This window comes from Camponotus floridanus, unplaced genomic scaffold, assembly GCF_003227725.1.
Source record: "Camponotus floridanus strain SB8 unplaced genomic scaffold, Cflo_v7.5 scaffold156, whole genome shotgun sequence".
Lineage (NCBI taxonomy): Eukaryota > Metazoa > Arthropoda > Insecta > Hymenoptera > Formicidae > Camponotus > Camponotus floridanus.
In genome coordinates, this window is record NW_020229277.1 from 298,168 (window position 1) to 316,851 (window position 18,684).

At 36.5% G+C, this 18,684-nt stretch overlaps 1 protein-coding gene across 4 annotated transcripts in view; it reads left to right on the forward strand.

Annotated features, from left to right (window-relative positions):
* Positions 1 to 18,684, forward strand: part of LOC105249744 (Down syndrome cell adhesion molecule-like protein Dscam2) — a 161,438-nt gene that overhangs the window by 100,224 nt on the left and 42,530 nt on the right. For all 4 annotated transcript variants that reach the window (XM_025406816.1, XM_025406817.1, XM_025406818.1 and 1 more), the window contains one exon: positions 11,714 to 12,039. In XM_025406816.1, the coding sequence (XP_025262601.1) occupies positions 11,714 to 12,039 (326 nt within the window). The remainder of the gene's footprint in view (positions 1 to 11,713; positions 12,040 to 18,684) is intronic.

The following is an 18,684-nucleotide window of genomic DNA, read 5'->3' on the forward strand; positions in this document are numbered from 1 at the left end:
GTTGGACGAGTATATTGTTCGCTTCCTATCGACGTCATTCGCCGTTAAATTAACCTTTGTGTGCATCGAAGAAAGTTGAGAGATATCGCGAGTTGCGAAAATTCCAAAGTTGCAGGCAGGATCGCGCGCTCTATCCTAATTTTTTATTATAAAAAATCATGCATCATTAATTCTAATTTATTTTCTACTTGAATATTAGAATTAAATATGTATTATTCTATTTTTTATATAATAATTTTTCTATATAATTATTCTTGTAAGTTATATTCTCATAAATTTATTTATTATTATAATATTTTTTCATATAAAAAATCATGCATCATTAATTCTAATTTATTTTCTTGAATATTAGCATTAAATATTTATTATTCTATTTTTTTATATAATTTTTCTATATAATTATTATTATAAATTATATTATCATAAGTTTATTTATTATAATATTTTATTATACATAAAAAATAGAGTAATTATATTATGCTTTTCTACAAATATTTATTATTCTAAGCGCACAAGATACGTTAATATTACTGTTGATTAAAAATTAGGAATAGATATCTATTGGGGAAAATTAATTTTTTAGAAGCGCATTTTCTAAATGTTGGAAAAATTGGTGGCAAATTGCGACTAGGGAGCCTTAACATCGCTTTGTCGAGTGTCTTATTTTCGCGGTTCAGCTTCCTCTTGTCTCTCTCTTTTTGCTATCATCTATGCGGCCATTATCCGCCCCCATATTTTTCGCGATCTTTCTCTATCCTCCCTCCTCACCCTCCTCTCCCAGTTGCCTTTCGTGCCAGCGACACGTCGGAGTTATAACACTTCGCCGCCGCATTTTAGGGAAGCGCGGCCTTTTAGGCGAGAGATGGTGGCATCCATTAAAAAAAAAGAGCTAGGTATGCAGCTGTGATCGCGCAGACCATTTAGAACTAAAATTTTTAAAGCCACGCGGCAAAAGTCACCCCTAATGCATCGATCGAATGCGACATGACATCGATTCGTCTCTTTGCGATTTTTAAGCTTACCTTTTAACACGTAAAGAGGGAGGTCCACGAAGAGACATTCGAGAATGTTTGCGAAATGGATTGTTTGCCAAACGATAAGTGGAAGAAATTTAATATCCACTCTTTGCCAACATCCGATACTTTACAATGTTTAATAACTTCCCCTCTCGCGTGGCTTTTTCACTTTTTTAAAATTCATCCAAAGCGCAGAAATATTTATTCTCGTTGTGTCAAAGAGAAATCTACACGCGAAGAAATTTCAGAAGAAATTCATATTTCATCTGCTCGCAGAAAGTAACCGAGAGAAAGAGCTTAAGTTCAGTTTTTAAAATCTATCTTTCGAGAGAATATTTAAAAAGTATATATTTAATTCTCTCTCTGTCACTATTGATGTAATATTTTCGAGTAAAATCACCGGTTACTAAAGTACCGCACCATCGATCTGCAGTTCACCGAGCAGGATGATATGAGATGTCTACTAATTTAACACGAAAATGTCGCTCGAAAAAAAGGAAGCATTTGGCGCTCGGACGTGTATTAATTAAGCTCGTTCTGGACTTTCTCCAACCGCTTTCAATTCGACTTTCAGACGAAAGTTCCAAACCTGAAAAAAGCCCGAACTTTTTCCTGTATGTCGGACGCATCACGAGGATTGCCAGAATTCCGAAGAACATTAAAAGTAAGATTTACGACGAATCATTAAGCAGACGAGGCGTGCAATTTAACGTAAGGAAGAAAGCGTAGCTATCGACGATAGTTGATACCCGAGCCGAAAGTTCGTCGGCAAGATAGGACGAGAGTCATATCGAGATAGTCTGAAAGGGGCGGCTCCTTTATGGCGGCGATTCGCATCGCAGTGGAACAAGTCGAGGACAGATCGGGCGATCCTGTTAAATCGAGCGCTAAATTAGTTCGACGGCCGAATAGTTCCCGATGAATTTAGCATCTTCGTCGCCTTTGCCGGCGAATGTGATCTCATTCTCTCGCGAGATGTCTTTTTGCATTAATGTAACAAGAGAGAGAGAAACAGAGAGAGAGAGAAAGAAGGGGCGATAGAGAGAGCTTTCAGGTATGGGACGGCAGATTGACGTTTTCCTCCAACTTGGAAACACTAACCAAAATCCTGAATGCAATTCACATTGCAACCTCGAACAATCCGCCACCGGGTACGTGAAACTTGCGCGATTCCTTTTTATTTACGACTCGACTATTATGCGAAATATTTCGAAAAACTCCGCGAGCCAAATAAACGCGTCCTATTCAGAGATGAAACATGAGTTTCTTGTAAGTCGATGTTGCGACCCGAATTTGATTTGCGGGAGAAGGAAGGGAATCTATTGTACTTCTAGTAACAGAAAATATACTTGTACTAAATAATGTATGAAACAGAAGATAATCAATAAGAATGAGCATGATTCTCGCAATGTTGTAACTGAAAATTGAAAAAGTAGAGAGAGAAAAGACACTTATTTATCTATTTGATATTTTGCTAAAAATAATTTTAATGTTCGTTAAAATTTATCTTTACACATTATCTATATAAAAAGACTCGTAGCTTTTCAGGCAATTAAAAACAGTGAATATCAAAAATAGTATAATGGCATATCATACAAAAGATGGAATTTATATATATGTAAATTTATATATAAATTTCATCTGTGGTATGATATGCCATTATACTATTTCTCTGTTGCATTTTATATAATGCTTGTAATTTGATATAATTAGTTTTTCAATTTATTTCGATGTTCATAATGTTTTTGGACAAAATATTTAATTTTGATAAAAATTAAATATCGCTCTGATTTTGCGATTGAGAGCACAATTAGCGCGTTAAAAAATATATTTCTAATTGAAGCATCGATTCTCATGCGATTTTAAACTCATAATATTTCCTGTGTATTCATTATTGCGATCTTGCGATTATTTTAGCGTGTAACAAAATTTCAGCACACATAACATAAATTCATAGTGAATTAAATAGTATCTAATCACGTGTATACACAACTAGTGGTTATATTGTACATAAACATACACAATTTAATTGAGTTTAATTTAATCAAAATATTTATCAAATTTAAAAACATGCTATCGCAATATTCTATAATATTCGGTAATAATATAGAAAGAACGATGCTTGCATCACCTATCCGTGAACTTTCGCGTGAAATATTTGCGTATGTATGCGCACGAATGCGCACGTATGCACGTGTAAGAGAGAACTATCTTCTGAAGTTTTAATTAAATTTTTCTCTTCAAATCCGCATATAATCCAGCCGAGTTAAACGCCATTGAGAGAAATCTTCATTACGTTCTACAGTGACGACGTTTCTTGAGCTCTCTGCTCTCTTTTTACCATCGCGGCGAGTACGCAGGATATCGCTTCGGCGTCCGTCTGTCTATCTGTCTGTCCGTCTGTCTGTCTATCCGTCTGTCGGGGCGAATTCCGCCGAGTCGCGATTTCCTAACTTCCGGCTAATTAAACTTTCGTTGCTCGATATTAAATTCTGCCGATGTTGCTCTCGAAACGCGATGAATCGAGAGCATCGCCTTTATATCACGCTCCTCTTCGTCTCTTCCTCCTCCTCTCCTCGTTTTCCCCAACCCTCCACCCCCTATAAACGCATTTTAAAATTTACCCTCGCTTTGCGCTCTCTCTCTTCCGCGTCCTCTCCGTTTCCTCTACGTTTCTCTGGGAGAATTCCCCTACCCAACTTCGCGGAGATCCGCGAACAAAGTTGGAGGATGGGCTTTTATTGGACCCCCGCGGCTCCTCTCGCCGCTCGATGGCGGCGGGGACGAAAAAGCGGGAAGGATAAAGCAAGGAGAGAGAGAGAGAGAGAGGAGAAGGAAGAAGGAGAAGCGGCGAACCTCGGTGAGCGGAGGTCAACTTATTTTCGCGGGGAAAGCGGGGGAGGAAACTCGGCGAAAACGCTAAGTGCAATCTGCAGAGCCGCCGATGCAGCCTCGCTGGTGCAGCAACGTCGGCAAGAAACAATGCAGCCGTCACGGCACCGCACCCTCTTATCGAGCCTTTCTGCCCCCTTCATCCTTCTCCTTTCTCGACGTCTACAGTAGATCCGTCAGTTGATGTGATCGAAGTGGTAGTTTCTAGAGGGATGCAATTTTATAGGAAAATCTGCATGTTCGAAATATCGCGTCAATGCTCGCAATCAAGTCTCGCCGTTTAACTGGAAATTTTAAAGTGACATCGTGTGTAAAAAGAATTCTCTTCTCTTAAACCTTTTTATATACATTGCATATCAGCATCCTTCTCCGTTTACAGAAAAGAATTACAATTCGATTAAAAATGCATTATATTTTCTGCAGAAATAGGATTCTGCCCCAACTTTTTGCCGCATTAGCTTATTATACATAATTTTCCATCAACTTAATCGCGTGATACGCTCATCTGCAATTTCATTCAAATTTTTTCATTATTATAAACATGCATCCGTGTAATTTGCTGTATAACATTTTACGCACACACATGTACATGTTGGAACGTATGAGAGAGAAACACTCTCTTGATTTTTCTCTCCTTCTTCTTCATTTATTTCTTTTCCCTTCATTTTCCTCTCCTTGTTTCTCCTCGGCGTCATATGCATATAAAGCCGCATCTAATGTGCGTCGAGGCGAGTCCGAGTGGAAAGAGCGGTCGCGTGGGATGATTTACGCGGAATTAGAGGAGAATATCAACGCGCGTCCATTACATATCCGGCGTTACATTCGCCATCACATGCACTCTCTCGTCGCTCATTTGAACGCAAGATCCAGAGGCTAGGCTGCGCGTCTCTGTATGTTCCATCTTTTCTTCTCGCGTATTTACTTTCCGCGTATTACATACATACGTACATACGCGTGCAACGACACCGTTGCAAAGCCGGCATAATTCAATGCAAACAGCGAGAGGCAGAAACGCTTTAAAATACAAGGCTGCACTGAAGAGCAGGCGAAAGTACGCGCTAGCAAACTCCATAAACGCCGACAATTATTTTGGCAAACAACTCGGGAACGACTTACTCGTGTGTGGAAATAACGCATACATAATTCTCAAAAGGTATTTTCTTACCACGTAATTACTTTGGAATTTATTTTATTCGCTTATTACACTTATTTTATTCCTTTCCCTCAATTTTAATCAAGAACGTCAAGTTTTATTCAAGATTGTTTTTACTTTATTAAGCCAAGTCTTAGTCGTATAACGCATCCCGACGTACGTAATATGTACCTCGACGTGAACGCGGTAATGTTTTAATGTTTTTCTGCGCCCTTGTAATGGGCAAGCGGGATGAACTCCTTCTCGCTAAGAATTACCCCGCGGACACGCAAAGTCTCGCATTAACGAAACGTTTTCGAGGGGTACGCGTTAAATTATATCGGTTTTAGCATAATAGCTACACGGGACATACCTCGTACATCGTACAACGGCGCCGCAGGGAACTCGAGTCATAATTAAGTTACTCTTTTTGTTTTCAGGGCCGATACTACATTCCGGCAATTCTTCTTCGGCATAATATCGCGTTTAGAAACGAATTGTCGGGTCATCCGAATTTAATGCTCCTTCCCGCGAATTGCGATATAAAAATATAATAATTTAATCGAGTAACGAGTGATATTATTTTGCTTCTGATGAAAATGGCTCGTTCGCGGGAGAGTTAATTTTGCTAAAAGTTCTCGTGATAGAAATTCGAAACACACTCGCCCCGACAAATCATCGCTCTAATGGCAGCTCCACTGTTGAATGTAATTTACATATGACGTATACAGTGTGTAATATACGGCTTTGTTAGCGTGCAGCCGCCCGAGCTTTGAGCGCGACGCATATTTTTTCACGGCTGTAAAACGTTAACAGGATGGTGATTTAACTGTAAATTATGCGATAAAATATGCAAGCGACGGCAAAAAAAATCGTCGTCGAATAATTCGCAAGTGTGACGCGCGATGAGTACAATTTTGCTTTTTAATAGTTTATACTTGACACAAAGTTTTGCAAAGTTTATAAGAATCTTCAGACTATTTGTGCTTTAATTAGATGGAAACTTTATACAAAAGTTTTAATTTTATTTACATAGAAACATGATATTTAGATATAATAGTATACATATAATATCGCGAAGCATGATTTTTCCAAATAATCAAGTTTGACAAAATATTTTTGTTCTTGAATCACTCGATTTCGCGATTTATTTATTAGACTTACCCTCTCCATTCGAAAATGATTTACCAGTTATATTTAATAATTATAGCATAGAATATTTCAAATTATTATAGCATAGAATATTTCAAATAAATTAAAATAGAGTATTAATTTATTTTAATATTCTAAAAAATTTATTTTATAGTGTGTTAATATTTTATGATATAATTTACTATAGCATAATTATACTGCATTTGACTTTTGAATAGAATGTTATTGTTTGTATGTATTTTATATATGTATTATTTTCTGAAAGGCGATCTCGATTCTTTATCGCCTCGATTATTTTGCGTCTTATTTATAATGTGCTACTGTTTTATAAACGTCGCATTCGCCCTGTGTCACAGGTATGATTCTTACATATAATAATTAAAATATTTTATAATTTATTTCTCGATCATTATTTTCATTTGCGATGTGTCATTTTAACGATCATGAAGAGAATATTTTTTTAATAATATTCGTGAATTGTGCCTTATAATTTTAAATGAATCAGGTATTTTCGCAGATCGATTAAATCTAGGATTGAAAAATGGGTCATGTTGTTTATAAATATATAAAATGCGAAAGAGAAATTTTATACATTTTTTATATTTCTGAAACGAGAATTTTTTATATATATACATTTCTCTTCAAATTTCACATGCAAATAAAATGACCACGATTATTTCGATCTCTCTCACACTCAAGAGTAGTTCTTACTCTGATTACTATTAATTCGAGTAATATCGCACGAGGGGGAGTGATTGCGCGTCTTCGGCGCAAATTGCATGCGATGGGTATCGCATCGTGACCCGAATTCCGGAGCAATCAGCGGATGACATTAAATTATATATGCGTACACCATCGACCGTAGACTGAGACCGAGCTTTAATAGTAATATGGTTGCCAATATAATGCAAACGTAATTAATTTCGCGAGAGTGTCCCTTATTTGCATAAATGATTAAACTTGTCTTGAGCTTTAAAGCTGTACAAATGTCCTGCTTGATTTTTTTAGCAGTTTTTAAATTTGACATTACCTCAAAATTATTTACAATAATTTTCCATGTTTATAATTTCACTTCTATTAGCGCCAAAAATTTGTGGAGAAATCTTAATTTATTCAAAATTAATTATTAAAATCGTTTGTACGGATAAATTGATCGCCGATCGCGCATAAAATATTGACGCAGGGAAAATTCTTGAAACAATCGCGATAGAAAAGGCGTGATAAGTACGTTTCGTAATTTGCAATAAAATATCTCGCACGGATAATTAGCGTCAACTTTATTACGAGACGAGATCGCGTTTGTTCGGAGCAAATAGTAATGTAGGAGAAGGAGAAAACGACCAGCGCCATTTGAATTTCGCTTTGACGACGATACACGCGCGCGATGGGTGTATATTTAATAGAGTCTTAATTGGAGTCGCCAGCACGAGAGATTTAATTGGACATCGCCCGTTACACGGGAAAGAGAGCACACGGGACTTACTAACCGTTTTCCGCGCGGTTTCTCTCCTACGCGCCTTTTCTCTCCTTCGCCCTCTCTCTCTCTCTCTCTCTCTCTCTCTCTCTCTCTCTCTCTTTTCACCCTCCGCTCAGAGCCCACCCTTCGCATCGGTTAAAAAAGAAGAAACTCGATTTCGCGTTGCATAATCAATAGATGACGGCTCAAAGAATACCAAGATGTTTGTTTGAACGCGGTTTAACCGTCCGGAATAACGCTCGGAGCGGTACACCATCCCAGACCTCGGAATTTGCTCCATAATCATGTTTCGTGTACATCTATTTGTTGTCCCAAGTATAAGAGTAATGAATTGCATTTATTTCAAACTTTTTGAAAAATTTACATTGAGCGTCTTTCGATTAAAAGATATAAAAATGTGTGTTATTTATTTTAAAAATAAATGTAGTAAGAAGGGCGGTTTTTTTGTAAAAATTTTATATTATGGAATATTTTTGCGACTTGAAAATTTATATAATTATTTTTTATTTTTATTAATTAAATTTTCCATACGATTTTTTTCTTTTTCATTTTTTGTCTCTCTCTTTTATTAAATTTAAAATTTATAAAATTTAATTTTAATTAAAAAGTTGCAGGTTTGCTACATATTGCATAACATTTAACCAATTATATAATTACATTTATTGTATTGTATTATTTTCAATTAAATTAAACTTTATATTTAACTGTCAAATTAAAATAATTTCGCAGACAAAGGATAAAAGAGAGAAGTGATAATTTGTTAAAAAAATCTACATGATTCAACAGTATTTACATACGTAAGTGTATAATAAAGCGCATCTTTTTTTAATCAAAGCTACAGCTGATGAGTTGTATCTTTTTCAGAGTTTTATATAAAATCTACCTTTAAACTCTCCAATTCTCATATCGCGACAGCATCCTTTCTGTCTTATTTACGTCAACGGGCATAGTGACGTTGAAACGTAAGGAAACGCACGCGATATAATACAAAAGTTCTCGGTGTATGATGCACCAGCTGGCACGATACAGCGGGGCACGTCGAGTACGTCGAGAAAGGTCGTTTTTCGAACTTTGCGTCCCGCTGAGAATTCGCGGATCGAGCGCAAACGCGGAGAATTCGTGTCAGAAGGGAAATACATACGTGGCAGATATAAAATATGTTAATTACGCCAAGTTCTATTTACCTGTCATCATACAGCAAAACACACACACACGCACACATGCACAGAATACTTGCACGTAAGAGAGATTACCCCGTACTCTGCGTGTGTAAAAATAAAATATATGCTAACACGAGAAAAATACTTTCCGCGAAATACCGGGGCTCTCGCACGAGCGGATTTTTACCGGCGAACTTTCGCCGGCGCGTGCAGCGCAAAATGCAATTGCGACACTCGCAACAGCGCGCCCCGAGGCCATATTTTTTCCCTTTTTTTTTTTTTGTTTGCTCGAGCGACAACGACGCCGACGACAGCGTCGACGACGTTGACGTCGAGGGGCGTAAGTCGGGATGTAAATGGCGTAAAAACTTTTCGACGTACATATGCACGGGACGAGACGGTGCACCGAACGAGGATATGAACAAGGGTGTGGTGACGGTGGCGTTGTGCAGGAATATGGCAACTGGAATTGCACAGTACCATAGGGAGAGAATGAGAGCGAGAGAGGGACGAATGAGAGAGGAAGAGACTCTCGGATTGGAGAGGGTGTGTGTACCAAAGGGAGGACGACAGAGAAAGAGAGAAAGAGAGAGGGAGAGAATGAGAAAGACGGAGGGGTGCAAGAGACCGAGCGAGAGGAGTCGCGAGAGCGGGAGCGAGACGGCTTCATAGCGACGATCAATACGCCATCAGCTTAAATTACAATAATAACGCCGCGACCAGGAACAAAGCGCGCCATTATAAAATAGCGCGCGGTCGTAAAAGGCCACGGCGTCGCCCTGTCCGAGATCGGTCCAAGGCAAACATCTCCGCGGGATCGCGGGGCAGGGAGAGATGCTTAATCGTTGCTGAGAGGTGAAATAAAATGCCCGTTATATTCGGCAGGCTGTACACTCGAGAGCCCGTCCCGGCCGGGAAATTGGACGCTTGTTTCATCATCGTCGTCGTCGTCGTCGTCGTCGTCGTCGTCGTCGTCATCATCGTTACCGCTCTCCTCGTTCGGAACAACCCCTTCGCGGCCGGGTAGAATTGCTTCCGACGTTTTTATCGATGTGACTGAATCGAAGCTCGAGTTTATTGATTCTATTATCCGCGATAAAACTGGTCGCTTGCTCTGAAATTTACACACGGATTTTGCCCAGTATGACGCGGGCATGCTGTTGCTGCACGTGAAATGGAGATTTATATTCGCGTTCGAATGTGTTTCTTTTTCCCTCTCTCTCTTTCTCTCTGTCTCGCAGTCTTTCTCTTTTTCTACAATTTTTGGAGAGCGCGCCGGATTTTCGGATATCAACAATTGTATCGCCGCTTTATTAAACGGTGCTCGCAATCGTTGAGAATGACTGATATCATGATTGAAGGGAGAAGTAAATGATGATATTTCGAATTGATATTTCTCTATCGTAGTATTTCGATTATTAATTTTTTTCATTCCTCTTATCTCGCGATGCTTTAATTATAAATTTCATATATTTTGCTGAGATAAATTTCCTAAAATTCTTTTAAATGTAAAAATAAATGCAATGCCATGATATAAAGCAAATATTTAATCGAAATACCTTTAAAAATTCCCAGCGTCGAAATAGCATTAAAATATTCCGAAATTAATAGCGACAGAAAATATCGAATATGAAGATTCCATTAAAGTTTCGTGTTTCGGAAAATGCGGAATAATGTTGGACGATTTTTGCATTATGTGCATTAAAAAGTTAAAGCGAAATCTTTGTCTGCTCAGTCAACTCTTTGCGGAGATCTCTTACTTAACGACACTTTCCAGGAGAAAGGCTTGGCAAGATATTCCTCAGGGATTATCTAAATCCCCAGAAATTAATGAAAGAAATGCATTTGTGAAAGTTTAAATTTGATGGCATATTTGTAAGGTAATAATTTTCGCACAGCGAAAACATGCTGCAAATATGTTCATTGATTAATAATAATTATTAATAATAATGAGTAATGTGCAACAATGCATAAGCCAACAATAATTTGCATTTATTGAATTTCATTAAGCAAATGCAATCATTAGTTGATATACATTTATAATGAACATGCGATCAATAAACCGTCATTTCTAAAATTTTATTATACATATTGTTGATATAATGGCAGACACATACACACACACACACACACACACACACACACACACACACACCTAATAATGTAATAATTTAAAAATATCCAATTATCTATCCATCTATATACATATAACATATGTAACATTTATGCAATTTTAAATATATTGATATATGTATTTATGTGTATATGTAATTATAATTTAATCTTACAAAATTTTTACAATTATAAACAAACATATTGCTTTCAATATTAAATTATCAAATTTTATTATATTGCATAAATAAAATTAATTATCTTAAATTAATTTATAAATTAATTCGCCAAATATATAATATAAGACGTTATCAATTTTTTGCTTTCTTGCGGGAGTATTGGATAATTTTATGTTTTTGGACATGCATTCTCATCAGGATCGATAGCAATAAGAAATCCTACAACTATGTAGATAATTAGTTTTAGGAAGTTTATTGAAGCTGGTCGGTCATCATCATAAATAATATATATAAAATTAAAATAATATTTAAAAAATAATATTATAAAAAAATAATATTATAAAATATAAAATATTATAAAAAAATAATATTATAAAATGAAACATATATACCATATTCAATAAAAATAATAATAATAAATTCAATAAAAAATATCTACACATGTTGAAGATTGGTCAGAAAAGAATTGTCTTGCATATATTTTGCATTATAGATATTATATACGTAATTTCGAAGAGAAAAAAAGGTCTAAAAATCGCATTACGATCTATAATTTTTTTTTCTATCCCAAGTTTCTTTTCTTCCTGCTTCAGAGCATCGCAACTCGTCACCGCCGCGATTCAACGAACGAACAAATCCCGGACCGATTCGCACCGGCGAGACGATCGTGTTGTTGTGCATCTCGCAAGGTAACCCGCCGCCAACGTATCTCTGGTTCCGCGAGTCTTTGTCGGGCACGACGATGGTTTTCAACTCGGAGAGGATACACGCACGGGCTGGTGTCCTGGTGCTACAGCCGGCTCGTGTCGAGGACGCCGGCAGATACGTCTGCCACGCGAACAATACCGCCGGTTCTGAGCGGGTCGTACTGGAAGTCACCATCGTGAGCAGCCTCTCCATCCATCTGGCTCCTCAACAGGTACGTTTTTTCTATTTTTCTATCTGTCGGATATCGATGCGACCCAATTCACGTGCTTCCTTTTCCTTTCGATCCTTCTTCGCTTTTCCTTTCGATCGCTTAACGTGGTTTTTTGAATCTAAACACACACAGAAATATAATTAAAAGTTAATTAAATTGAAGTCTGAGATTGATATAAAACTTATTATTCTTATAAATATTATTTAATAAATAAATTTAATAAATTAATTATAAATAAATAGGAAATCATTTTTTCCTTTCTATTTAATTACTTGTGTGTACACATGAATATATTCTCATAAAAGTATATTTTTAAAGAATATAATAATTAATTGAAAAATATAATAATAAACAATTCAAAGAATGTATGTAATAATTTTTTTATATTTGGAAGCAATCGGAATATTTTTCTTCTAAAATATGAGCAACAATAGGAAAATTTATATTCTAAAAAATTGGCTTTTTTTATAGTATCTTGGAAAATGGTCTTTAAACTGATGAAACCAAATAAGTTTAAGGTGAATTTAACATAAGTTAACAAAAGGAGTCACAGTAAAGAAAAGTTTTAGATTGACTTTCAATGGTTCGGAACAAAATGTAAAGGTTGACTGATTTGAACGGTAGAAATATATTACTCAATTTCTTCCATAGAAACAAGAGATTTTCTAAATTTGTCGTTTCTCTTTATACATAATTGTATAATGAAGAGATAATTTGTAATTTATCTTAATAAGAATAAATAAATTAAATTAATTATACGTTTCTTTAAATATAAATTAATTGCAATATTTATATAATAATAATGATGATTAATAATGATAATATATGTAACATAATATGCAATAATTATAATAATTATCTCACCAATTATAAATATGTAAATTAATTATATTCTCATTTTTGAGATATAAAATGGCACGTAATATTCGCGCAACGCAAGCATTATTCGAGTTTCGCTTTTCCCAAATTATATTCGAATCCAAGTTTCGATGATTGTAGGACGTTCCTTTGTGTTCAATGTAATTGCCATAAAATACCTCCAGCTATTTTGATTTGAGCGAAGTTGAATCCAAGTTTATCCCGTTCCTCTGGACGAGATAGTAGACTTTGAACACTCTCCGGATAATTGGGTTGAACATCAACGTTATATCATAGTTTCCCTTATCCATCTTGCGTCTTTGTCGGTCTACATGCATTTCCTTTCTACTGGCCATGAGTTTCGCGTGCGAATGAGTGATTCTTGTACTTCTTTTTCCTTCTTTTTCTCTCTCTCTTACAAGCAATTGCTTTTTAGTAACATCTCTAAGCAGAGGTTACTTTATATCACCTTAAATATTTACTTCTTTCATTTATATAATTCGAAGTAGTCATTACACATGAGATGAATTGAGATGAATTATGCTAAACTTGCTGCGAAGCGAATGAGAACGAAGAAAAGAGAGAGCAAAAGAATTTCGAAAATGAAATACATAGTTGGAGTCTCAAGTTCGATAAAGCAATTTCACAGATTTTCTCAAAAAGTCCATCTCTCTCTATCTCTCTCTCTTTCATTTAAGATCTTCGCGTCGGAAAGTGAATAAACGACAATCTTTATTCGACTGTCATCGCGCATAACGATCCATACAATTGATTTTCCCTTTGAAAACGGATTAGCCTGTAAGAATTCCTGGACGAGATGGCTTCGAAGAGAGGTATCGATAATCTTTTTCGTAACGTTTCGTTCGCGCACGATTTCCCTCCGTCCCAGATCTCACCGAAGTAGCAACTCTCCTTCAATGCGTCGTCGCAAATTACTTGAACGTTCCTATTGTGCGCTTTTCCCTCGGTCTTCGATCCGGACGACAATCGTCACCAGTTTTCCCCGGAGCGAGGCGCAATCAGAATTTACATTTTATTTATTGCCCCTTCCGGCGAAATTTCGCCAAATTCACCTTTATCTCGAGATTTTCCATAATTGACTACGACGTTTATAAACTATAAATTACTTACCTAGAATGTAACAAGGTCTATTGAGCTTCACCGTAAACACTTATCTTGCCAATTATAATACATTGTGATATTCATTATTGGAAAAAACTTCAAAATCTAACTGAATGATTATTTAAGAGAACGTTCATATATTTTATTACAATGAAAAAATTATTTTAAATACTATGCAGTGTCATACAGTGAAATAGATATTTCGCATAATTAAATCTAAAATTAAAATTGCAAAGAAAGTAATATCTAATGTATTTGAAATAATTAGATCTTATTATCTATTTGTGACTATAATATAATAAATATATTTTAGCTAAAGAAAAATCTTTTTTTTATTGCAAATCGATTGTAATATCTAATATATTTGAAATAATTAGATCTTATTATCTATTTGTGATTATAATAAATATATTTTAGCTAAGGAAAAATCTTTTTTTATTGCAAATTGATTGTAATATCTAATGCATTTGAAATAATTAGATCTTATTATCTATTTATGACTATAATATAATAAATATATTTTAGTTAAGGAATAATCTTTTTTTTTCTTGCAAATCGGTTGACGCGAATCTACAAAAGTAAGATTTGGAAATTTTTCGAGACGATTTGCGTATCTGTTCTGTCTGGATGAAGAGCTTTCAAATATTCAGTCGCAATGACTTCGTCCCGTATCATTGCTGCCAAAACAATCTGTCGCTGGCTCAAGATCCATAAGCTATCTCCGTCCCTTGTGCTCCGCGATATGGGATAGCGGTTCGTTGCCTCGTGACTTTGTTAAGCCATCGAGAGATTCCATAACCCTCTAACTCTTCTCTTAGCTCGATGAACATGGGTCGGGACGTGCGAGCTTCCTCCGAGGAAGCGTCTTCGAATAAATTCGAACCGGCGGCGAACGACTAATTCTCGGCGACGTAGATAATCGAGGATCGCGCAAGCACATCGTAAACAACGGGGTGGTGTCAGGAAGCCCGGAAATCCGACTGCTCGACCGTGATGTCGTGTAAAATAGCAAAGAGAGAGAGAGAGAGATAGAGAGGGTTCATTCGTGTGCGCGATGAATCTCGAAGTTGTCCCGGGCACTTATTCCGTCGGGTCAAATTATCGTTTGCCCGGAGATTGTCTAACTCCGTTACCGTCGTTTCGCAATCGCCCGTTCTCTCGCCCGGGAGTTCCTTACAACTGTCGCCAACTTTTGGGAACGGCCGTCATTTTGTGTCTCAAAGGAACTGCTGTTTTACTCGCGACTTGTAAAAATTGTTATACAGACGGATTTGTGCTAATAGTAATTTAACTTCTTGAAATCTTTGTTTTATCTTTTTACATTTATATATATATATATATATATATATATATATATATATATAAGTATATATAAGTATTAATATATATATAAGTATTTTTATTATATTTATTTATTACATAATAAATTATTACATAAAAATTAGTAGTAAATATTTAAAAAATTTAACTTGTTATATATTTTCGCGTTTCCCTTATATTTGAAGAAATATTAGAGATCTTATGTATCTGTTTCACGTTTCATATCCAGGAAATTCTTTACTCTAGTTGTATATATTTTCACTTTATCTTGATCCACACGATGTACATTGCATCATGAAAAATTACTCCGGCGAAATAATATAATTTAATGATATTTTACAATTTCTACAGACGCATCGTTTCGCAAACGGATTACGAACGATCGAGATAGTTGATAATACACGGGTCGAGATATCGAAGCGGTGTGTAATAAATGCTGTACGCGCGCGCAAACTATTTCACTGTCAATTATCAGCTGATGGATCACGAGTCCTGTCTCGATTCGCCGAGACGAATCGCTCGAACCGATGTACTCTCTACCCTACTCCCTATCTTGAAAAGTCGACTACATTCTGGGTCGATCGTCGCTTTGATATGAAAAGGGAAGAGAAAGATAGAAGGAGAGAGGGGAAGAGTGGGTGGAAAATGTCAGTAAAGTGTCGCTGTCCAACGAAAAACGCGAGAAAGTAGTCGGTATTCTTCCATCTGGAGCGGACAGCTCGGTCATATATATAAAAGAAGGGCGAATGGGTATTGGTAAATGGTCCGTGGTGACGAGGGCTGCTGGGCTTCCATCGTGGAAGAGCGACAGGAGTATTGGACGAGAAGAGGGGAGTCAAGAGGGGCTGGAAACGGTGAAATACCATTCATTCGCCGGAAGCCTTCTGTATAACTTTCGCGATCATCAACGGAGGAATGCTTATAGGTGGATTCTCTCATATATACAGGGTACGCCATTTTCGGTAGACATCATAAGGGTTCTTGGATCAATTTTTCAATCGATATTTTTTCAAAATTTTATCGATCATCGCAGAACCTAATTATCTTGCGTCATCCCACGAGATTATCATAAGCTGCAGCGAAAGATTTAAATTTCTTCTGCATTTTGAAATTTAATTCTTGAGAGTCCATAGTCTTTTAATCGCTGAAAATCTGAAAAGTAATTGTGTGGTGTTGCTTGGAGTAAGTTGACGGCGAATTGGTCGAATAATTCGCAGATGAAAGACGGCGCGATGAATGTAGGACACTCCGTATATAACGACTGCCTTTCGCCTCTGCAATTTCGTTCCATTAGCGCGTCAAGCTCTCTTCATGCTTTATTGGCGGAAACCACGGCTTTTTGTCACGCACAGCGCGGCTTCTGACGCTTCGACAAAGTTAATAATCGTAAGCTTTTCGACAAATCCCGAAACGCACTGTCAAGTTATTTCTGACTTTCGACATTTCTCCTAGAAATGATTAATTGAACGTACCATGGAGAAACTTTTATCCGTTCCGTTGAATGAAATTTCATCCCGACGTAAATTGCAATCTTGAATGAAAGTATTTAAGAATTATCGAATAGAGTTCGATGACAGATTTTCAATTTATATTTTAGAAATTAATAAAAATACTTGACAAAATAAAATTTCAACTGATTGCAAATTTGATTTTATTCTATGGTATAAATAAACCATCACTTTCTTTATTTTTGTGGAATATTATCAGAAAAGAAACAAGTCGAATAATCTTCGCGTCTTCCTCATTTGTCCTGTGTTTCCCTGAAAAAATAAAAAAAAAAACGCATAATGATCGCGTATTTCAAAGAAAATTGTACGTCTTTCATATGTATGTGCGTATATATATATATATATACGTTATTGTTACATTGAAACAAGCTGTCATCGCGTGTTGTAAATATACTTACATGCTATGCCACAAAGACAGGCTACAAAGGAAGTTGGTGCAGAGAAGGAGAGAGAAGGATAGAAAACCGACGTCTTAGCTCGTTTTATGAATCTCCCTTCGAGCACCTTTAAAGGAACTATCACGCGGTTTTATTTTACTTTTTTCTTTTTTTTTCCAGAGCTCCTTTCGCGCGTTTTACCGAGGGTGGGAGTCTTATCAAAGGATATTTAAAAGTCGCAGCGACGATTCGAGGGAAAGTTTTTCCCTTAGAATCGCGGAACAAAGCCAGTCGCACCGGTAAAGCGTGATCCTCTTAACGATATTTAACGGTTGCAGGGTCGGATTCGACGAATAAGAATAATCTCCCCGTCGTGATTGCTATGTTTGTGGTGAACAGAGAGCAGACGAATCGATACGAGAATGCGTACGTTTAAGTTTATTACTTTTAATTCAAAATTGTTTATAAATCTCGAAAATATATATAAATCGTTAAGAAAAGATCTGTATAATATTAATATCTAAATATAATAAATTAGAATATAGAGCGAATAATAAAAAACAATAATTAACACAATATTTATGGTAATCATTTATATATTTTTTTTATTTATTATTTTTATTATTATTATTATTATTATTTTATATTTATTATTTTATATTTATTATTATTATTTTTTTTTATATTTATAATAATTATTATTTTATAAGAACTGCTATTTTATTCTCGTAACACTGGGCAAGCATTATAGCGATAAGAGCGCGTTCGTATCCTCTATAGCGAAGCTAATTCTATCAAAGCTTAATCTCGTGAAATTCAAGAGAAAGAAAGAGGGAGATTTCTTTGTATTATCCTGAGCATTCTCGATCGACGCAAGTGCGACGCGAATACAAAGAGGGATAAACACGATCATTTCTCGGTTCGCAGTTCTCGGTCTGTTTTAGCGGCACGAAGACGCTTTTTGCTTATCGAGATCGAGTAACGGCTGGAAATGCTCCTCGTTCGCGAATCCTTGGCCGAAGTGGTTGCGGAATTCGCAACAGCATGGGATGCAGCTGCATCCCATTCGAGCACACGTATGCGCGCCTGCCGCATAATCGAAATGCACTGTCCATGCTCCTCTTCCTCCTCCTCGACTTGTCTTCTATTCCTCTCCTCTCTTTCCCTCTGTTTCTCTCTCTTTCTCCCTTCTCTCTCTCTCTCGCTCCTTCAAGGTAAACGAGCATCCTTAATAATGCACAAGACCGATTCTACTCTGGATCAAAGGCTCCCTCCCACGTTCGATCACCTAAGTTAAGCGGCTCAAGATGGATATGGAAATTCCGCGGGAGACCGATTTAATGGATCACTCTATATTATTCCGCGAATTCCTGCGCGCATCCTTGTCTGAAGACATACGGTCTTATCTACTTGCCCTCGAGGACTTCAATTAAACGTAGAACGCTTAACATCGACCCCGG